The sequence below is a fragment of the Dendropsophus ebraccatus genome, chromosome 4 (genome assembly GCF_027789765.1).
Source record: "Dendropsophus ebraccatus isolate aDenEbr1 chromosome 4, aDenEbr1.pat, whole genome shotgun sequence".
In the NCBI taxonomy this organism is placed as follows: domain Eukaryota; kingdom Metazoa; phylum Chordata; class Amphibia; order Anura; family Hylidae; genus Dendropsophus; species Dendropsophus ebraccatus.
Window position 1 is genome coordinate 148,018,299 of NC_091457.1, and position 23,516 is coordinate 148,041,814.

The window sequence follows — 23,516 nt, forward strand, 5'->3', positions numbered from 1 at the left end:
AAATCCCACAGAGGGACTCAGCAGCTTATATTATTGCTTTGCTGCTGATTGTACAGGAGCAGGGACAGGTACAGGTGCAGGGATTGTATAACTTTGTATAACAGGAGTCCAGGCATCTATATGTAATACACACTACTTTTGTCACCTCAGAATTTTTCAGAGAACATTCTGAATTTCTATATTCCAATCTAAAAACAATATGCAAGAAAGAAATGTTATCCTGAAAGCTTTTGCTTAAAGTTTCACTGTCCTTTTTTTTTTTTTTTTTTTTGCAGAAATCAATAGTACAGTCGATTTTAAGAAACTTTGTAATTGGGTTAATTAGTCGGAGCAGGGAGATTAGTCGGCAGCAGAGAGCAGAGAACAAAGGATTACACAACGGGACCTGTCTAAAAGCCAGTATTCAGAGGTCAGAGAGGTCAGTACTGACTTCAGAGGAGATAGCCTGGTGATGTAGCTGTAAATTAACTCTTTGTTGTCCTGTTTTGGTGCCTCATCTCCCTCCACCCCTCCCCTCTCCATAGAAAACCATGAAGACAGGGGGGAGAGCTTCAAACTGCTTTTTCATGATAAAAATGCATTTTTCGGCTAATTAACCCAATTACAAAGTTTTTTAAAATCGCCTGGACTATTGATTTCTGCAGAAAAAAAAAACAATTTAAACAACAGTGACACTTTAACTTAGAACTATTAGAATTATTGGCCTAGTGCTACAATGTAGTAGGAAGGTATTATAGTTAGGATGTTCATTTTACCATTTGCACAGTTTGCTCCGTAGAAGCCCGGCCAGCAGTTACAGGTGTAATTCTGTATGGTTTCTATACAATCTCCATGGTTGTTGCAGGAAGAATCATTGCAGCTGACTGTAAGGAAATGTCATAAAAAAAAAGGAAATGTCACTTTTTATTATGATTTTCAAAAACAATTCCTAATTTTACTAACGTCAATTGTTGTTCTCCCATTGACTACAATGGGGAAGACATCAAAATGGTACAATGTAGACGTTGCGCATAACTAAAGGTACATGGTTGATATGGGGAACGGCTCCATTTTTCCTTTGCACCAGTGTTGCCTATGGAAAGCCATGTGCTTCCAACCAGGGGAGGCCTGTAGTTGGCGTAGTCAGTCAATTTTTGAATTGCTTTTTGATATTCACTAAACAGAATTTAAGAAGAGATTTGAAAACGTACTACTGTGTCGGAAACTTACGTAGTGTGAACATAGCCGTAAAGGGGATAAACTTGGGGGAGTGGTGGGTAAAGCTGAACATTTACACCAGGCCACTGCAGTACCTTGTGCCCCTTTAAAGGGGTAGTTCACAAAAAAAACCTTTTAAATCATCTGGTCCCAGAAAGTGGTAGATGTTTGTAATTTGCTTCTATTAAAAAAATCTCAAGCCATCCAGTACTTATCAGCTGCTGTATGTCCTGCAGGAAGTGGTATTATATTATTTCCAGTCTGACACAGTGCTCTCTGCTGCCACCTCTGTCCATGTCAGGAACTGTCTAGAGCAGTAGCAAATCCCTATAGAAAACCTCTCCTGCTCTCCAGATTGGAAAGAATACACCACTCCTTGCAGGACATACAGCAGCCGATAAGTACTAGAAAACTTGAGATTGACAAATAGAAGTAAATTACAAATCTCTGACACCAGATGTTTTAAAAGAAAACAAAAATTTGGTGAACAACCTTTAAAATTATCTTTTGTGTACTGGCAGATTTGAAACAAAAAAATTTATTGTGAGGTTTTATGGGAGTTTTCACTATTCTATTTTTAATTTTTTTTAATAAATTTTAATTGTTTAAAAAAACAATACTCACCTGCCATAATCCCCCATCACTGCTCTTTCAACCCTGCCTGGTATCCACTGCCTACATGTACCCACTCAGCCAATTACTGGCTACAATGACCATCCTTAGTGGGCACTTCCTTGTGCTCAAAGGACCCTGGGGGTGGGCGCTAAGAGCAGCAGCAACAGGAATTTACGACAGGTGAGTACTGATTGACTTATGGCTGTATCCATGTGTTCTAGGCAGTCCTTAGTCTGGATCCACCTTCCCCAAACCTTCAGCAGGTTCTCTCATCTCTAGTAGGGATGATGGCACTGACATTTACCTAGATAACACAGCGCCCTCTTTTTTCGATGACACGGCTCATCATTCCACTTCCCGCTCTCGTTGATTCTTTTTATGTAAATCTCAACACAGTCTTGGTTCTTCCGTCTGTTATTTGGCTCCTGATGCGCCCAATGTTCTTCATGTTTTGTAAGAGATTTATTGGTTCCTATCCAAACCCAGATATTGTTTACTTTCCGTAACCCTATCCAATAGTGGCCGTCGTTTCCAGGCAGATAGTCAACTAAATAAGAGATTTCCTCTTTGTTCTGTATGGCAGCCATGTTGGTGTAATTTTCTTTACACCAGTCATAGGCTTCATTCCATGATAGCAGCGCGGTGCTGTAGTGATAAGTCCATCCAGATACTTCGACAAATTTCAAAAATCCTGAAAAAAAAAGTTGAGGTTTCAGGTTGTAAATGTAAAACTAGATTTGCATTTCCAGGGAAATACATAGTGCTGGAAAAAAAGCGCCCCTTTAACAGTGACTTCCCTTTAAGAGAAACTTGAACCCTTAATACCCTCCCTTTTAAGAGCGACTTGGGTACCACCCCTTTAAGAGCGACTTGGGTACCGCCCCTTTAAGAGCGACTTGGCCAATAGTGGACATGTGACTGTGTGAATGTTGTGAGGCATTGACTGACAAGACCTTAGAATTTCTATTGGCTGCTGTATTTCATCTATTTGCAAATATGCTGTGATTGGCTGTTAGCGTTTACAGTGTGGCCATTATTAGGGGTCTTTAAACGTAAATTTCTTAAATTACAAATCCGATCGAAAACCAAAAATAGACAGCACACCTGTCACCGTCGAGGGCTTCAAAACGCAATTTGAACGTAGTCTGTGCGCAAATTGTTTTGGGCTGTATTAATCACAGAAAAATGGCTGTAAGAAGAAGAAGCGGAAGAAGAATATGGATTAAAATATAATGCTTTTTCAAGCACTATAATTATCTCATCAATTATGTATTAACTCCTATATACATGTTCGAAGTTATCCGCCTCTCTGCATCTGCAAACAATATCTGCCCCACCAGGTGCACGGAGGTGTGAGCTCAACCAAGATCCGGCACTCCAAAGGTCCTGGGCAAATTTTTTCTCATTACCTTTACATTGGGCCCATCAATGTGTCAAAAAGGCCCATTATACTTGCTGCAAATGACTTTATTTTCTAATTTTAACACTGGCAGATGACCAAGATGTACGTGACTGCTGAACTTCTCACCTCTTTTGTAGATTAAAAAAAAGACAGCAAATGATTTACAAAGTTCCTGAATCACTCTACATAGTACATTGTACCCCAGGGTGAGATCACAGTCAGATTCTATAGTCTTATTCCCTGCCAGTCTCCAGGCTGGGTAGCACTTGGCTGGTAGTATGCTGACAATTAGGACAGCTATTGTGAGATTCCCGGGCGGACATCATCACTGGCATCCTGTTTCCACTTATAATGACAATTAGACTAGAAATGTCAGTGACAAATAAATTGCCCTATTGTGGCTAAAAAGATCCCTATGTAAATTAAAGGGGTAGTTCACTCCCCCAAAAATTATTTCAAATCAAATGGTCACAGCAAGTGCCAGAGATTTGTAATTTATTTCTATTAATAAAGCTCAAGTCTTCTAGTACTTATCAGCTGCTGTATGTCCTGCAGGAAGTGACACAGGGCTCTCTGTTGCCACCTCTGTCCATGTCAGGAACTGTCCAGAGCAGTAGGAAATCCCCATAGAAAACCTCTCCTGCTCTCCAGACTGGAAAGAATACCACTTACTGCAGGACAAACAGCAGCTGACAAGTACTGGAAGACTTGATAGATAGATTGATCAAGCCTCGATGGGTAGATCTCTCACTGCACCCATACAGGCATATAGGCCTATTCCTCACCTGTTTGAACACTGCACAGGTGCCTCAACGATCCAGCTCATGTGCAGTGTTCACACAGGTGATGAATAGGAGAAAATGTTCCAGGGGCATTCCTAATGATGAGGAGGGCGGGGAGGAGGGACGGAGGGGTGTCGCAGGCCTAGGGCACAGACCCTCTAGGCCACGCCAATTTGACACAGGGCTGCAAGTTTGAAAGTTGTTTTTTTAGGGCAATAACTGCATCACCTGCCGAACGGACTCCAGGACAGATCTTGGATTAAAAGTAGATATCCGAAGGTACAAGTGGTTTGGGGGGGACAGATTGTGGGTACAGAGTCACTTTAATGTGCCCTTCATGAGCTAAAAGAGTGTGCATAGATTTTTAGGGTACAAACACACACAATGTATCCGCAGCGAGTTTCTCGCTGCGAATATGCCGTAAAACTCGCTGCGGATCCCGTCCCTATACTTTCAATGCCAGCCAAATTGGCAGCAGGGATGTACATCCCTGCTGCGAGTTTGTCCGCAGCCCGCCCCGTTAACCCCCCGGCCGCTGGAGATTATACATTACCGGGTCCCCGCTCCTGCTTGGCCGAGCAGGACGTGAAGACATCGGGAACCGCCGAAGCAAGCAGGAGCGGGGACCCGGTAATGTATAATATCCAGCGGCCGGGGGGTTAACGAGGCGGGCTGCGGACAAACTCGCAGCAGGGATGTACATCCCTGCTGCGATTTTGTCTGCCATTGAAAGTATAGGGACGGGATCCGCAGCGAGTTTCACTGCGTATTCGCAGCGAGAAACTCGCTGCGGATATGCCGTGTGTGTTTGTACCCTTAAAGAAAACGCATCACAATACTATCTAATCTATCAGAATAATGTTATAGAGCAGGAAGAGCTGAGCAGATTGATATATAACTTTGTGGGAAAAGGTTCAGTATAACATGTTGATTGAAATCCCTGATCATTCTCTGGTAAGGAGTCCAGTGGGTGGTGTCACTCAATGGACTGGACTCTTTAGCATGGAAACATCAGAGATTTCAATCAGCAAATTACAAGTTATACTGAATCTTTTCTCACAAAGGGATATAGCAATCTGCTCTGTCCTTCCTGCTCTGTAACATGATGCTGATAGCTTAGAGAGCATTTTCATGGTGACGGGTTCCCTTTAATACAGATAGTGATTTCAATGTACAGATATTTTTATTAGATTTGCATTATTTATCTCCATGTATTTTCACAGAATCGGGATTAAACATTTTATATTCCACTATTATGGGAAACGTAACAAAAATAACTTACCAAAACCGACTGCAGCCAAACAGAGGAGCCGTAAAGACGTCAAGTTTCCAACAAACTTACTTCCAACAACTTGGAAAGTCACAGGGTCCTGTGATAGAAAGCCGAGTCGATTCTTAACAATTGAATTTTGAGTATATACAGCTATAGCCAGTGACAACATGATGATAATGACACGCTTAACACAACATTCTAATTGACTTTACTGGTTTCCCTGACACAATTGTTGTATGATGCTACCAGTGACTGGTTTAGGCAGCTATCCCTTGGTTAATATGTAGCTATATGTCTGGTTTTTGGGAAAGTCTATGAGGGGGTTTAATCAAACATGGTGCAAAGTGAAACTGGCTCAGTTGCCCCTAGCAACCAATCAGATTCCACCTTTCATTTTCCAAAGAGTCTGTGAGGAATGAAAGGTGGAATCTGATTGGTTGCTAGGGGCAACTGAGCCAGTTTCACTTTACACCAAGTTTGATAAATCTCCCCCTAAATATCTAAATATCTTCACAGTTTGGCTCCCAGTGGGGTTAAATGCAATATACATGTACTAGCGTAGTAGCAGAGCTGCAATGCCCTCTGCGAGGTGCAGGTCTATAGATAAATCCATTGTCATAGCTGCAAATATCTAGGCCTGGCCTGAAGCCCTGGAAGGTCCTACATGTTTTATGGGGTTCTACCATATAAGTCACCCCAAATTCTGAGTATGATCCTGTAACTCCTCTTTCTTTGTAATGCTTCAGATAGGACTATATGAAGTTCCAGATTGTGTAGGCTTATCTAGTATTGGTAACCCAGTGGTCTTGGTTGGTGAGGCCTAATGGGGGGGGGGGGGTAAGAGGTTAAGGCAGGGGTAGGGAACCTTGGCTCTCCAGCTGTTGAAAAACTACAACTCCCATCATGCGTGGACAGCCAAAGTACCCAGGCATGATGGAAGTTGTAGTTTTGCAGCAGCTGGAGAGCCAAGGCTCCGTACCCCTTGATTGGGGGTTTCTTACCCTTCCTCACTCTGAGCTAGACTCTTACCAACTGGTCTTAAAGGGGTTCAGGTCCAGCAAAAAACTTTTTCTTTTAAATCAACTGGCATCAGAAAGTTGTATAGATTTGTAATTTACTTCTATTAAAAAATCTCAAGTCTTCCTATACTTATTAGCTACTGTATGTCCTGCAGGAAGTGTTGTTTTATTTTCAGTCTGACACTGTGCTCTCTGCTATCAGAAAGTTATATAGATTGGTAATTTACTACTATTAAAAAATCTCAAGTCTTCCTATACTTATTAGCTGCTGTATGTCCTGCAGGAAATGTTTTATTTTCAGTCTGAGATACTGCTCTCTGCTGACATCTCTGGCCGAGACAGGAACTTTGTCTCGGTTTTCTATGAATCCCCATAGAAAACCTCTCCTGCTCAGGACAGTTCCTGTCTCGGCCAGAGATGTCAGCAGAGAGCACTGTGTCAGACTGAAAATAAAACATTTCCTGCAGGACATACAGCAGCTAATAAGTATAGGAAGACTTGAGATTTTTTAATAGTAGTAAATTACCAATCTATATAACTTTCTGATAGCAGTTGATTTGAAAGAAAAAGATTTTTGCTGGACAACCCCTTTAACAGGATTTCCTCTCTCTCTCAGGAGGGGCTTGGTTAGAAAGGTTCCCCCCATACACCTTAACATTCTTAGTACAATGCAATGTAGCAGTGCCAGTCTATAGGTAACCTCACTATCCATTTTATTTCAAGCAAGAGACCAGAATAAAAACTGCAAGATTTCAATACGATTTTACAATATGGACAGCAAAATAAAAAAATCACCCAAATAATTAAAAAAATATATTTGACAAATAGACCCCCACGCTAAAGCTGTCTATACACAATAAAGGGAATCTCTCAGCTGCAATTCACTTTCCAAACCGTGGGCACTGTTAGACATCTGTTCAGATCAGGGAGACATACTTTTATAATATAGTAAGATGAGTCAAAAATACTTCCCCGAGCTCCTGAAGTGCAGCAAGCTGGAACATGACTTATAACTGACAGATTCACTGTAAAGGGGTACTGTGATGAAAATCTTTTCCTTTCAAATCAACTGATTTCAGAAAGTTATATAGATTTGTAATTTACTTCTATTTAAAAATCTCCAGTCGTCCAGTACTTATCAGCTGCTGTATGTCCTGCAGGAAGTGGTGTATCCTTTATAGTCTGACACAGTGTTCTCTGCTGCCACCTCTGTCCATGTCAGGAACTGTCTAGAGCAGAAGAGGTTTTCTATGGGAATTTGTTACTAAATCACCCCTCCCTTCACATTTTATAACTAAGGGGCCTATTCCACGGAGCAATAATCAGCCGATTCGGCCGATTATCGCTCGGTGGAATAGAGAAAACGATCAGCCAATGATTGTGTCATCGGCTGATCGTTTATTTAGGCCCAAACCTAAAATCATCGGTCATCCACTGCGCATCACTGCGGGCGACCAACGATTTGAGTAGCAGCATACATTACCTGGCAGGACTTCTCCTGTACTCCGTCTTAGTCCCCGGTCCCGCTCGCAGCATCAGCTTCGGTGCGGCCTGACTGAGCTGTCAGACTGCTCAGCCAATCACAGGCCGGGACCGCCGCGGCCAGTGATTGGCTGAGTGGTCTGACAGCTCAGTCAGGCCGCACCGAAGCTGATGCTGCGAGCGGGACCGGGGACTAAGACGGAGCACAGGAGAAGTCCTGCCAGGTAATGTATGCTGCAAGGGCTGCAAGGACATCGTTAACGATTTCCCTGCAGCCCTTGCTAAACGATCATCGGGCCGTGGAATAGGCCCAGTATCTGCTAGATCGGCGCTCGTTTACGTTATAAATCGGGCCCGTGGAATAGGGCCCTTAGGGTCCATATACACAGAAAGGTTATCTGACAGATTATCTGCCAAAGATTTGAAGCCAAAGCCAGGAACAGACTATAAACAGAGATCAGGTCATACAGGAAAGCCTGAGATTTCTCCTCTTTTCAAATCCATTCCTGGCTTTGGCTTCAAATCTTTGGCAGATAATCTGTCAGATAATCATTCTGTGTAAATGGACCCTTAAACACATAAAAATAATAATATAATCAACACATTATATGTCGTAGCGTGCGTAATTCTCCAATCTATTCAAATAAAACAATGTTCAACGGTTGTACGGTGAACAGCATAAACAAAAAGCGGTAAAAAACGCCAGGATTGTTAATTTTTTTATACATTTTATGTGTTAAAAAAATTCATTAAAAAGTGATCAATACGTCCGATCTACACAGATGTGATACTGATAAAAACTAGAGACCATGCCGCAAAAAATGACACCCCATACAGCCCCATAGGTGATAAAATAAAAGCGCTTTAAGGGTACAGTCACACTTACCGGATCCGCAGCTGATTTCATTTAATTAACTGAACACAGCACCAAATCTGCACCATCAAATCTGCTGCGGATCCTGTAGGTATGAACGCACCCTTAGAGTCACTAAAGGGCCATTTTAAATATATCTATTTGCCAAAAAAGGATTTACTGTTAATAAAAATAACTATATAAACTGCATATTGCTGTATTCAGACTGAGCTATAGAATAAATATATCATGTCAGTTTTACTGTAAAGTGCATTACATAAACATGGAAAAACCCCACAGTATCCCAATTTCACCCAATAAATGATATTTGTTTTTTTTCCATTCATTATATGGTGTACTGAAAGGTGGCCTGGCAGCCTGGCCCTCACCAGTAAGCGATCACGCTGCAGCTTGTCATTAACCCCTTAAACGCTGCGACCGCAGTGCAGCCGTGGCATTTAAGTGACAGGGGCAGTCCCCTGTCACTTACCGATCAGGACCCTGTGGGGGTCCCGATTGCTTTAACGGACCGCTGGAGGTCTCTTACATTACTCCATGCGGTCCGATCGGCCACAGGCAGGCTTAATCAGCAGAGCACCTATCACACTGATCAATGCTATGCCTATGGCATAGCATTGTACAGTGTATGTAATGTAATAACTGTATGTAAAAGTCCCCCAAGGGGACTTAAAATGTGTAAAAAAAAAAAAGAATAAAAATGTCTTTATAAATACCCCAAAGCCCCTCCCCCAATAAAAGTTTAAAACAACCCCCCTTCCCATTATATAAATAAAACATATAAAAATAAATAAACATATAATATACCGTAGCGTGCGTAATTGTCCAATCTATTAAAATATAACAATAGTCATCACTAATGGCGAACGGCGTAGACAAAAAGAGGGGAAAAAGTGCCAGGATTACCGATTTTTTTGTTACATTATATATATAAAAAAATTATAAAAAGTGATAAAAACGTCCGATCTTCAAAATTATGGTATTAATAAATATAAAAAATAATAAACATGAAAGAGATCATGGCGGAAAAAATGACACCCCATACAAAACCGTTATAAGCATCAGAATAGGCCCATTTTATTAATAATTAATAGCAAAAAAAAAAAGGATTTCATAAAAAAATATATATAACATTAGAGAATTTGTGTAACCTGCATATGGTTGTGTTCAGGCTGACTTATAGAGTAATGGTATCATGTCACTTTTACCATATAGTGCATTACATAGACACAGGAACCCCCCCAAACGTTACCATATTGCATTCTTTTTTACGATTTCACCTATTTATATCTTCATAAATAATATATTTGGGATTCCGTCATACATGTTATGGTAAAATGAAAGACGCCATTACACAGTACAACTACTCCCATAACAAACAAGCCATTACATGGCTTGTAGATAGAAAACTGAAAGTGCTAGAGCTCTTAGAAGGGGAGGAGGAAAAAACGAAAACACAAAATTGAAAATTGTCGCGGTCCATTGGGTCATTTTGGGCTGGGTCCTTAAAGGGTCAAGGTCATTAGGCTCCGTTCACACGGAGTAAAACTGGTGTCATACTGGCTGTCTGTGGGAGGCTTGCGTGCCTCTTCTCTCCGCGTCTCTCCGTGCTGAAAAATGAACATGTCCATTCTCCAAAGTGAGGAGACGCCTGAGCCTCCCATAGACAGCCAATATGACACGGAGGCTGTCGGGATTCCACGGCAGAATTCACCAGTTTTACTCCACTTGAACGAAACCATTTGAACGAAACCATTGAAATCCTTAAGGGGTTAATACTTTAAGGGAGTAACAGTGTGGGGGTTTGAATATCTATTAGTCTATGAATTTGCTAAGTTTCAAGTCCATATGGGAAGAATAAAGAAAAACCTGGGTTCTCTTATAGTATTTTGGTTGAGTACGTTTTTAGCCAAAATTGGAAGAGAAAAGGACCAAAGTAAAGACCAAATGCTGTCCAAAATACTGTAGTATTTATGAACCCAACCTAGGGGTATGTTCACACAGGAACTGACACAGTAAAAATTACAATGGGAAGGTTTACTTCTTTATCTGTGCTTTGGACCTGTTTCTGGTTCAGATAAAAAAAAACAAAAAAAACCTGACCAAAGTAGAGACCAAATACTGACCAAAATACTGCAGTATTTATGAACCCAACCTAAAGCTATGTTCACACAGAGCTCTGATTTTGCAGACCAACTCATTAAAAACAATATAGTATCCAATATATGGTGATTCTCAGGGGCTTAGTAACATAGTAGTAGCATAGTAGTCAGCGTAGTAACATAGTAGTAGCATAGTAGTCAGCGTAGTAACATAGTAGTAGCATAGTAGTCAGCGTAGTAACATAGTAATAGCATAGTAGTCAGCGTAGTAACATAGTAATAGCATAGTAGTCAGCGTAGTAACATAGTAGTAGCATAGTAGTCAGCGTAGTAACATAGTAGTAGCATAGTAGTCAGCCTAGTAACATAGTAATAGCATAGTAGTCAGCGTAGTAACATAGTAGTAGCATAGTAGTCAGCGTAGTAACATAGTAGTCAGCGTAGTAACATAGTAGTAGCATAGTAGTCAGCGTAGTAACATAGTAATAGCATAGTAGTCAGCGTAGTAACATAGTAGTAGCATAGTAGTCAGCGTAGTAACATAGTAGTAGTCGGTGTAAACTGACATAGTAAAATTGCACTAAATGAACTACGATCTGAATACTGACTATACAAATAGAAGAAATGACAGGATAGAAGCAATGACCTATCTGATCAGTTTCTGTCTATTGGTCTTTTTCTGTACAGCCGGCTTATCGTTTCTTCTATGATCACACATATACACCCCACACTTCATGTATATGAGATGAAGCAGTCACTCACCATTTTGCAGCAATCTTCTCAGATGATTTCCTACCTCTGGGAGAACATAGGAGTTCCTGTCAGCGCTCGCTGCCTTCCTCTAGTATTGTGCGTGTGTGATGAGAACACATTATCGGTGTGTTTTTTGGTACCTAATATATCAGGGTGTGCCAGAAAGGAAAGGGTATATCCAGCAAATCAGAGCAAAGTAAGAAATAACAAAAAATACATACACACGCACTGCCGCCCCAAGGGAGGAATACTACAGGTCATGGATACCAAGCTGTATTGTGGAATTCACAAAAATAAATCCAGCTGACCCTCAAAAAGCGCCTCATATCCTGAGCATTGCAAATATCAAAAATACATGTGTGGTGCCCCAGAATAGAGCTGTTCTCTTCCAGGACTTTTATTATCATTTAATACAATGGCTTAAAGGGGTTTTTCATCAAAAATAACATTCTTTCAAATCAACAGGTAACAGAAAGTGCCAGAGATTTATAATTTACTTCTATTTAAAAAATCTCAGGTCTTCCACTACTTATCAGCTGCAGTATGTGTGGTACTCGACCGGTCACATATTAAGGTGTTACTGGTGATGCCACTTCTGTGGTGGTTGGTCGGTTGTGTTATACAGCTCAGCCAGAGATATGAGTGTCGTGACGCCAGTGCTAGTCCAGCACACAGGTGTGTTGTTGGTACCTGCTTTAGTGTTCTGGCTGACCAAAATGGTCGGTGACCTGCCAGGCTGTGATGTGTCCCTTCGGGCTTCTGTCACGGTAGTCCTGAGTGGCAATTGACCTACCTTGACTATTGGTAACTCTACCCACAGAAAGGGAAAAAAATCACTCAAGAAGTGTAGCGAAGGTGTATAGGTGCTGGTGCGGAGTAAGAGATGACTGAGTCCCGATGATAAAAATAAAACAGCTTTACTGTACAGTCTCTGAATAGTATAAAACAGTTGGGCAGCAAATAGATAATCTTTGTACAGGTAATAGTGCTCAACTGGGTCTGTGCTGCAGAGATACTTGAAAGTGCTGAATATAGTAGAGGTAGTTGTAGGGGTGCTTGAAGAGTTTAGAGTAGAGTGGAGCAGCATAGAGGAGAGGAGTTTGTCAAGGGAGTCCCAACCCAAAGTAGTACTCTGCTCTGCCGGAATTTTACAAGCCCCAGCCATATCTTCCTAGATGAAGCTAAGTGTCCAAGGGTGTCCCAGTTTCACCTGCACTGCGAGATAGAATATGTAGACCTTCTGGTATCTTTGTTCTATGCAGGCTAGTTCCTCTGTATATCAGGATACTGCCCTGCACTTTGTAGAGAGGTTCACGGCGTGGACTGGGTTTATCCCCGACTTTTCTCCCTTGTAGTGTCTAGCACTACATACTGGAAATAGTGGATAGACTGGAGAAACTGAGTGTCTCTAGTTGCTTAATACACGTGTCTTAGACTTGACTCACTATCACAACTGGACTGTCCCGGACAAGGGTCCTGGCAGAGCAGAGCTGAGCAGAGCTACACTTCCTCCCACCAAGTGACTACTTCCTACAGGGATGTGTAAAGGACCCTGTGAGTGGTAGAAAGTAATGTGTGCAAAGAAGAGAAGAGAAAGGATATGTCAGAAAAGAAGAGTATCTGCATTGGTCAATAAAAGTACATAGCATATAAGAAACAGTAACCCTTTGCTTACTTCAGCTGTGCAACAGAAAAGAGCTCACATAGAAAACACTGACATCTAGTGTCGAAATTATAAACTACCTTCATCACCACTTAGCTGTGAGTAAGAGGCTTTTTACAACAGATGTGAAACACGAAACACCCGTGGTGGGACACCACATCTGTCCTGCTTTCTAGACTCTTTCCAGTCTAGAGAGCAGGAGAGGTTTTCTATGAGGATTTGCTACTGCTATGGATAGTTCCTGACATGGACAAAGGTGGCAGCAGAGAGCACAGGTGCAGAGGTATCAGACTGGAAAAAATACAACACTTCCTGCAGGGCATACAGCAGCTGATAAGTACTATCACAGCTAATAACTGTGATTTCCCCCGATGACAGAATAGATTTTGTGCGGGATGTGTCATTCTCCTCTAATAATTATAGATCTTTGTAGAGAACATATAGCCATCCAAATTTTGTTATGCATATGGTACATCCTCACAGTGATACCTAGTTATGGACCCCTACAGAAAATAGAAGGCAAAAAATCGGCAAACCCTTTAAGGAGAATTGGTATCCCTATGGTCCCACAACAGTAGTCCTCTCAATAGCCATCCAACACCTTGCTCTCTTCTGACGAGGGGCAATAATCCTAAAACAGCTGTCTACAGATGGCTAATCTTTCCATTTAGAGAGATTTTTGGCTTGGCATTAGAGATGAACAAAGCAGCCGGAAATTCGTTTCATGAGCTTCGCAAATTTTTGGTCAAACTCATTAAGATTTCAGTAAAACAGCCAAAACTATAGAGGCTACAATACTAGGACTATTACAGAAAGGCAAATTTGTTAAAGCATATTTTTGTAAAAGTCTAAAAATTCGGAAAATCACAATTTCCGCCATTCCTCTCTTCTCTGTCCCTATATCGCTCTGTTAGGGCCCTATTACACGGGACAATTACCGTGTAAAAAATCGTTATATCGTTCTAATTTAAATGATAATCATTCTGTGTAATTGCAGGCAATGATCGAAAAACATTTTGTGTCGTTGACCGTTAATTTAGATCTAAACCTAAAATTATTGTAAATCGTTCGCTACTCGTTTGCTGTAATTCCACATTTGTTCGCTGTAGTTCCGCATTTGTTCACTAACCGTTCAGTGTAATTGCACATTGTTCATTGTTTTGCTGGGATCAGATGGAGTAAATGATCATTGTAACGATCGTAACTAACGATTATCATTTTGTGTAATATGGTGAACGATTTCAGGTTAACGATAAACAATCTCGTTTGCGATCGTTTATCGTTAGTCGTTAAAAATCGCTTTGTGTAATAGGACCCTTAGTCTCTCCAGAATTGTGTTGCTCATTAGTGATGAGCGAGCATACTCGTCCTAGCTTGGCACTCGATCGAGTATTAGGGTACTCGATGGTACGCGTTACTTGGACGAGCATCTCGCGATACTCAAGAAAATCTCATCATACGTTTCCTGTAAGTTTGGGCGCTATTTCTCAGCCAATAAACATGCAGGAGACTCTTTGGTACATCCTGTGATCACGTGGAACCCATACATGTCGATAGAAGCGATTGGTTGGCCAGATCAGATGACCCTGCCATATAAAAAGCGCAGCTGGCAGTACTCGCTTCAGACGTACAGTATGCTGTGAGAGATCAGGGACAGAGCTGCTTCTGGTCAGGGAGAGTGTCAGTGTAGGATTTAGAGTTCCAATAGGCAGGGAATACTAGCAATACAAACAAACAGCCCTTTTCAGGGCTTCAAAGCGTTTTTTAATACTATTACTACAGACTGCTGGCTGGGACTTGCAGTGCTGCTACTATGATTTTACCAGCACACTGTGGTGACCGGCTGCTGGCAGAAAGGGGACATTAGGTGTTGCATACAGATCCCTAAAAAGTGCTCAGTGTACTCTTTTTTGATTTGGGGCTGGTGGTACTGCTGTACTACATTGTATTGCTAGAATTTGTAGTACACCTGCTTAGAACTTCACTGCTCATTGTATGTGGGTGTCAGAGAGTGTGTATAGGTCCAGCCACTACCAGAGTGTATCACACAGCCCACAAAAACTAGTGGGCACTACATTGTATTGCTGGGATTAGTAGTACACCTGCATAGGACTTCACTGCTCATTGTAAGGGGGTATCACAGAGTGTGTATAGGTCCAGCCACTACCAGATTGTATTGCACAGCCCCCAAAAACTTGTGGGTACTACATTATATTGCTGGGATTTGTAGTACACTACACCTCAAGTGATGATCCCTTTGCATGAGAAAATTGAAAATCGAAAGGGTGCTGGGGGTAGGAGTGGGGAGTCACATTATGCAGGGAATGTTACCCCAACTGCTACAGTCAAATTGAAAATCGAAAGGGTGCTGGGGGTAGAAGTGGGGAGTCACATTATGCAGGGAATGTTACCCCAACTGCTACAGTCAAATTGAAAATCGAAAGGGTGGTGGTGGGGGTAGAAGTGGAGAGTCACATTATGCAGGCAATGTTACCCCAACTGCTACAGTCAAATTGAAAATCGAAAAGGTGCTGGGGGTAGGAGTGGGGAGTCACATTATGCAGGGAATGTTACCCCAACTGCTACAGTCAAATTGAAAATCGAAAGGGTGGTGGGGGTAGTAGTGGGGAGTCACATTATGCAGGGAATGTTACCCCAACTGCTATAGTCAAATTGAAAATCGAAAGGGTGGTGGGGTAGAAGTGGGGAGTCACATTATGCAGGGAATGTTACCCCAACTGCTACAGTCAAATTGAAAGTTCGAAAGGGTGGTGGGGTAGAAGTGGGGAGTCACATTATGCAGGGAATGTTACCCCAACTGCTACAGTCAAATTGAAAATTCGAAAGGGTGGTGGGGGTAGAAGTGGGGAGTCATATTATGCAGGCAATGTTACCCCAACTAATACAGTCAAATTGAAAATCGAAAGGGTGCTGGGGGTAGGAGTGGGGAGTCACATTATGCAGGGAATGTTACCCCAACTGCTACAGTCAAATTGAAAATCGAAAGGGTGGTGGTGAGGGTAGAAGTGGGGAGTCACATTATGCAGGGAATGTTACCCCAACTGCTACAGTCAAATTGAAAATCGAAAGGGTGGTGGTGGGGGTAGAAGTGGGGAGTCACATTATGCAGGGAATGTTACCCCAACTGCTACAGTCAAATTGAAAATCGAAAGGGTGGTGGGGGGAGAAGTGGGAAGTCACATTATGCAGGGAATGTTACCCCAACTGCTACAGTCAAATTGAAAATCGAAAGGGTGGTGGGGGGAGAAGTGGGGAGTCACAATATGCAAGGAATGTTACCCCAACTGCTACAGTCAAATTCAAAGTCGAAACGGTGTTGGGGGGAAAAGTGGGGAGTCAAGTGATGCAGGGAATGTTACCCCAACTGCTACAGGAGCGGGACTGGTTGCCGGGGGCCCGCTGATCGCGCCCCCGCCAACCAGCCAGCTGTTTTATTTTATTTTTCTTGGTCTAGCCATTGCCGGGGCCTCACCAACCCCGGTCGAGAGGCATCAGGTGTACCCTTGATGTGTGCTCAATGCCATGCAGTGGCTGGCCTAATTTTGGGGAGGCTCACTTGCTTCCTCACTCACTTTTAATGGTTCTCTGTGTGCTCACTACCATGCTAGGTCTGGTATAATTTTTGGAAGGCTGACTGGCTACCGTTTCTACCTTGTTCACTCTGTCCTCACCGCCATGGCTGAATTTTTGGGTGGTTCATGATATGCTACCTCTGTATTAATGGTTCCCTGTTTTCTCACTGCCATGCTTTGTCTGGCTTTGGGTGTTTTTGGGTGGTCCCTATGCCTACCTCTGTTTTAACCAGGCTGTTGCTGAGAATTAGGCATAATGGTGTCATTAGGCAGCCTCAGAGGCATGTAACATGCTGCCCCTGCTGTTTCCTGTCCATTTCCGTTGTGTTTCCATCAATTTCTGAGGTTGACAGGTTTTACACGACCTTCCCTCTACCGAACTTGGGTCCCCTGCAAAAATGCTCTAGTCTTCCATTGACTTCAATGGGGTTCGTTACTCGAAACGAGCAGTCGAGTATCGGTAGATATTCGTTTCAAGTAACAAGCACCCGAGCATTTTAGTACTCGCTCTTCACTATTGCTCATCTCTTGGCATACATGTACCAAGCTCTAAGACTCCTAGTTGAGTGAAACAGTGACTTGAAGAGAACACCATCCTCTTAATGTGTTGAAAAGGAGCTGCTTTGGGTACCCTCTCTTTACAAAATTCCCAAAGAAGCAAGAATGACCTTTAAGTATCCACATGTCTTAATGACGCTCTCCTTAAAGAGTCACTGTCGTATTTTTTTTTTTTTGCAGAAATCAATAGTCCAGGCGATTTTAAGAAACTTTGTAATTGGGTTTATTAGCCAAATCTGCCATTATCTGCATGTAAAAAGCCTTTTCCCAGGTCCCCCCCTCCTTCCTCTTTTTCATCCACTCTGAAAAATCTGAAAATTGTGACTTGTTGCAGGAGACGTACCCTGTCTGCTCTAGGGAGAGGGGAGGGGGGAGGAGGAAGGAGGGAGTTAGCCGGCAGCAGAAAGCAGATAACAGAGGATTACAGGCACGGAGCTGGGTGACAGCTGTAATCTGAGCTCAGACAGGTCACTGGTGATGGTCACAGGAGATATCCCGTGAGGGATTTGTAGATTAACTCTTTGTTGTCCTGTTTTGGTCTTTTCTTTAGCTCTCTCCATAGGAGAACAATGAAGACAGGGGGGAGAGCTTCAAACTGCTTTTTCATGATAAAAATGCATTTTTCGGATAATAAACCCAATTACAAAGTTTCTTAAAATCGCCTGGACTATTGATTTCTGCAAAAAAAAAATTCACGACAGTGCCACTTTAAGGAAAATTAGTATCCACTCCATCAGAATGTTGTAAAACACCGAGCTCATTATTTATGTGATTTTAATGGACAAGAAAGTCACAATAAACACAAATACAAAAAAGAACAAAGTTTGCATCTTCTTTTCTTAGCTGTCTCATCCATGGATCGAACATTTGAAAAAACACATTGGTCTTGCAGCAATTTTTGCATATTTACTATTACAGCCGCTTTATAAAAAGCAACACTTCAGTATAAGGTGCAATGTGCTGAAAAGGAAAACAGCAATACATAAACATATACAGGTAGGTTTGAGTGCAAACGTGTCTAGTCTTTGTTTGCAGCTCAAAGTCCAGGGGGGAGATTTATCAAACATGGTGTAAAGTAAAAAAAAACTGGCTCAGTCGCCCCTAGCAACCAATCAGATTCCACCTTTCATTCCTCACAGACTCTTTGGAAAATGAAAGGTAGAATCTGATTGGTTGCTAGGGGCAACTGAGCCAGTTTCACTTTACACCATGTTTGATAAGTCTCCCCCTAGGTGTCTAGTCTTTGTTGGAAGCCTAGACTAGACAGTCTCTGTGAGTCAATGGCAGCACAGAGAAACTGCCCATAAAGTTCCTATTGACTTCAATGGGAGCCTAAAGGAGAACTCTGGTAAAGAAAAGAAAAAAATTAACCCAGTTCAATCCCCTACCAATAATCTAAGCTAATTTGTAATAGGTTTGTAAAAGGTTTCTATTTCATTAATTGGGCCGTTTGCCTGTAGCACTCACACCCGGAAGCTGCTGAAAATCATCACTTCCTTGTCTAGTCTGTCTACACTCCTTTGTCCTCTCCCTCCCTTCTGAGACAGAGGTCACGTGATCTGTCTCTTTTCTTGCCAGGCAAGCTGTAACACCTCATCTGTAACCTCGCCCACCACTAATGTCCAGGTCATCATCAATCAAGGGGCGGGGAAACAACAGCCTCTCCTGAGTAGTATAGGGGAAGGGAGACACAGTTATTTTATATATCTTTCTCATTTCTCTAATCTATCTATGTTGTTGGATGGCTAGATAGAGTGCCCAAGCACTGGCCAGGCATGAAGTACCGGGGGCCCGCGGGCTCCTAGTGTAATAATCTGCCCTTCCTTCTGTGAATCGGCTCCATTGATTCAAATGTAGCCGCGTTACAGAGGGGAGAGGGTTTCCTCACACTGGAGGTCAGCGGGCCTGCCCCCAGTGCTTCATACCGGCCCGGTGCTCTGGAATAGACCAAAGCCATTCACGGGAACTGGGCGGCGGTTCAAAAAAAGGACCATGGCCCTGCATGCCCGCACTGGCGCCGGTCTATTCATGTAGAAAAAAAAGCAATGTATCAATGGTGCATTCGCTTTAAGAACTGGATCGTTTATTTATCCTAATCTTTCTTTTAATGAATGTGGCTAAGGTGGAAAATACCTGGATATACAGACAGATATGTGTAATTCTCTAATTACAAGAACATCACATACATATTATATCACATACATAATATACAAATTACTAAGACTTTATTAGAACCTATCCACTTTTTGCACTACATGATATACAGGTTAGCGCAGATGGATTCTTGCTTCCGATATTCCATGTGTCTTTATTGTATATATATATACAGCCTCAGTAGGTTAATAAGGAGTATTCCTGCAAGAAAACAAGTCTTCTGTTATATATGGGCACCTAGGCATAGAAATCTAGTAACCTGCAAGTAAGGGGTCACAGCTATGACATTTACATGTGGAACTGATGTGTGGCCAGTGTTTTCAAGGGGATTATCTGTATAGGAGCACTATGGGGGGGGGGGGGGGGAGGGGAGGATAGCAATATTCAAGGGGGTGATAGGATTGAGTTTTGGGGTGTGCTGGAAAAAGAAGGAGCAAGCGGACCCAGACAAGTCTTCATGGTGGTCTTGGCGGGATAGAGAAGAAATAGAAAGAAATATATATATGGTGATCCTATTTAGTTTCAGCTTCTTTTTTACCTACCTTATTTTGTTTTTCTTTTTATCTAAAAAATAAAAAAGTGTAAAATTTGGTTAATTTCATTTTCTAAAGATAAACTAATAATAATTATTATTATAATAAAAATACTGATACAATAAATGTGAAGTAGCAGATATGGAGGTGCGGGGGCTTGCAGGAGATATTTAAAGGGGTTGTCCAGCGGAAAAAAAAAATCTTTAAAATCAACTGGTTTCAGAAAGTTATATAGACTTGTAATTTGCTTCTATTTAAAAATTTCCAGTCTTCCCATACTTATCAGCTGCTGTATGTCCTGCAGGAAGTAATGTTTATTTACATTCAGAAACAGTGCTCTCTGCTGACATCTCTGGACGAGACAGGAACAGTCCAGAGCAGCAGCAAATCCCCATAGAAAACCTCTCCTGCTAAGGACAGTTCCTGACGCCAGAGATGTCAGCAGAGAGCACTGTTTCTGAATGTAAATAAACAACACTTCCTGCAGGACATACAACAGCTGATAAGTATGGAAAGACTTGAGATTTTTAAATAGAATTAAATTACAAATCTATATAACTGTCTGACACCACTTGATTTGAAAGGAATTTTTTTTTTTCGCTGGACAACCCCTTTAATTTTCTTAACTACAGAAGTTTGATAATTTAACACAAATGTTTTTTTCTGAATATTCATGGAAACAATCTAAGATGTTAGGTAAAAACTATTTGATCTGGTGCATATTTTATCTATATATCCTATATCCCGACATACCCATGCAGGAGCTGCAATCCCCAAAGTAATAAATTATAATAACAAATATACTAAATGATTACCTCTCTTCAGCCGTTGCACAACTAACCAGAAAAGCGTTCCTAGGAATAATGCACTGGTAGCCGTGGCCAGGCCGGTGATATATACAGCTGTAGTGTGGTCCTCCTGATGGTCCACAACACTCTCTTGTGCTAAAGATACAAACACATACAGTATGTCAGAATTTTTTGCTGATTTCTTTTTTAACCACAGTTAAATATTATAATATATATATATATATATATATATATATATATATATATATATATATATATATAGTGGTGCCTTTGATTACGAGCATAATTCGTTCCGGGGCCGCGCTTGTAATGCAAATCCACTCTTAAACCAAAGCAAATTTTCCCATAAGAAATCATAGAAATGCAGACAATTGGTTCCGCACACCAAAAATAATGACTTATTATTCTGAATAACATGTAAAACAGATGAAACAAACATTCAGAAACAGCAGAATCTGTGATATTATAAGTTACTGTACTGTAATGGAGAGGATGGGAAATACAAGGGCTGACAGAGACTGCAGGGAGCATGACGGGATGAGCAGGGCAGATGTGGGCACATACATGCAGCGCTCTCTGTCCGGGGAGAAAGGGGTTACAGCTATGGAGAGATTACCTGCACAGTCCTGTCCCCTGATGTAAGCCCCAGCCTGAGGTGGACCTGCTATGATTTGGAAGGTGAGGGAGACTTCCTGGGTCAGAGTACAATGCTGTAGACCCCGCTATGCAGACCATGCCCCTCCTCCACTCGCCCTCCCACCCAGTACAGGGAGCTCTTAAACCAAAGCAATGCTCTTATACCAAGTCACAATTTTAAAAAACTGTGAGCTCTTACATCAAAATGCTCTTAAACCAAGTTACTCTTAAACCAAGGTACCACTGTGTGTGTATATATATATATATATATATATATATATATAAAATTATTATTTTTTTTTTTTTTGCTGCAGTACCACTTTAAGTGTACCAGTCATTTGAAAAAAACAAACAAAACGTTTTACATGTCTTAGAAAAGGGGTGTCGAACTGTGGCCCTCCAGCTGTTACAAAACTACAATTTCCATCATGCCTGGACGTCCGGGTAAAATAATTTTAAGATATGTTATTGCCCAACAAAAGTTATGAAAATAACTAATAGACACTTATTATGGGAAACACACATAAAGTGCATTTTCCCTGCACTTATCTTAAAATGATATTGCCTTTTAAGCTTTCACTGTCCAGGCATGATTGGAATTGTAGTTTTGCAACAGCAAACCCATCAAGTTTTGCTGTCAGGCAGATTGATGGCTCTTGGCCTATGTGTCACTATGACGTTTTTCTTTGGTACTTTGGGAGAATGTGAAAGATTGATTTGACTTCTTAAGAACACAGAGAAAGTGTCAGTAATATTCTCCCATTTCTATGGTAGGAAACGCTGGGCCACTTCATTTACCCCTATAATTTCTTTTTCTTAGACAATAGAATACAATACCAGGAAGCCGGATACAGATTGTTTCTTTTATAAAAAAAATCTCTGCTTATACTGTTTATATTAGAAAGTCGAATGGTCTTATGTTATTTGAAGGTATAAGATCACGTTTTTATCTCATACAGGAAGGCGACCTCTCTAGTAAGGGGATCATCCCTGAAGTGCCTTGCATGGATTTTAAAGGGGTTATCCAGCGAAAATATTTTTCTTTCAAATCAACTGGTTTCGGAAAGTTATATAGATTTGTAATTTACCTCTATTTAAAAATGCTCCCAAACCTAATCTTACTCACCAAGTCCCTCTGAGAATTTTGAGCCGTCTCCCGTTTTTCTAGCTGCTTCCGTTCCATAGTTACAAGTTTTTAAAAAAAGCCAAACTATATCCAACATGGCGCCGGCCAGAATACTACATCTCCCATCATGCAATGCTTATGTCCGATTAGTCCATGATGCCGCGGGTGAGTCATGGAGGGGGGGGGGGTGTTTGCCGTGGGTGAGTCTCAGGGGCATTGTGTGGTGCGGGTGAGTCACGCGGGGGGTCCACGGGCGAGTCACGGGGGGGGGGGGGCTTGGTGCTGCCGCTGGTGAGACTTGGGATACATATGCACCCCCGGGCAGCACCTTTCTCTCCGTGGTCGGGGGCATTCCAAGAGCTTTGGGGGGGGGGGCAACGTCAGGGGCCACAGTGTAGGGGCCACAGGTGAGCTCAGCGGTGGGCACAAAGGTGACCTTGGGGGAGGGAGTCGGGAGACACTGATCAGCAGCAGCTGTCATTGTCCTCCCTTACTTTTTTGGGGGGGAAATACCCTTTTAATTACTGAGTGCGGGACAAAATTATCAGTAAAATACAGTATTTACTGTCATTGTGACAAGAAGACAAATAAATGTGGCAAAAGAAATCATCATGATTTAGGCTCCAGTGCTCCAGGGTTGTACTTGTAGTAACAGATATGACCAGCAGGTGTCGGCATTACTCCCCTGCACAGTATGTGAAAGTGACTTTAGCATAAATAAGATGAAAAAAATAGCTGGAGAAACACAGCAACAAAAAGTGCTGATTATTTTTTTTTTTTACATTTTTTTTGGCTATGTATGGAACCAGCCTCAAAAATAAGAGTAATTTTAAAAAGCAGATTTAAAGTTTGACAGAAAAGTATCTTACAAAAATACAAATTGCACGCATTAAATCGTGTATGACGTTTAGGGAAAAGTCAGAAAACCTACAGATCTGACAACCAGTT

The 23,516-nt window shown here is 41.7% G+C and overlaps 1 protein-coding gene across 1 annotated transcript in view; it reads right to left on the reverse strand.

The window, feature by feature from the left end:
* The window catches only part of LOC138789350 (E-selectin-like), a 53,487-nt gene that overhangs the window by 14,303 nt on the left and 15,668 nt on the right, over window positions 1-23,516 (reverse strand). Inside the window, exons 8-12 of the mRNA XM_069967957.1 lie at window positions 20,813-20,941; window positions 20,007-20,028; window positions 5,279-5,475; window positions 2,117-2,503; window positions 756-863 (exon numbers count right to left, since the gene is read on the reverse strand). Coding sequence (XP_069824058.1) covers window positions 756-863; window positions 2,117-2,503; window positions 5,279-5,475; window positions 20,007-20,028; window positions 20,813-20,941 — 843 coding nt within the window. The remainder of the gene's footprint in view (window positions 1-755; window positions 864-2,116; window positions 2,504-5,278; window positions 5,476-20,006; window positions 20,029-20,812; window positions 20,942-23,516) is intronic.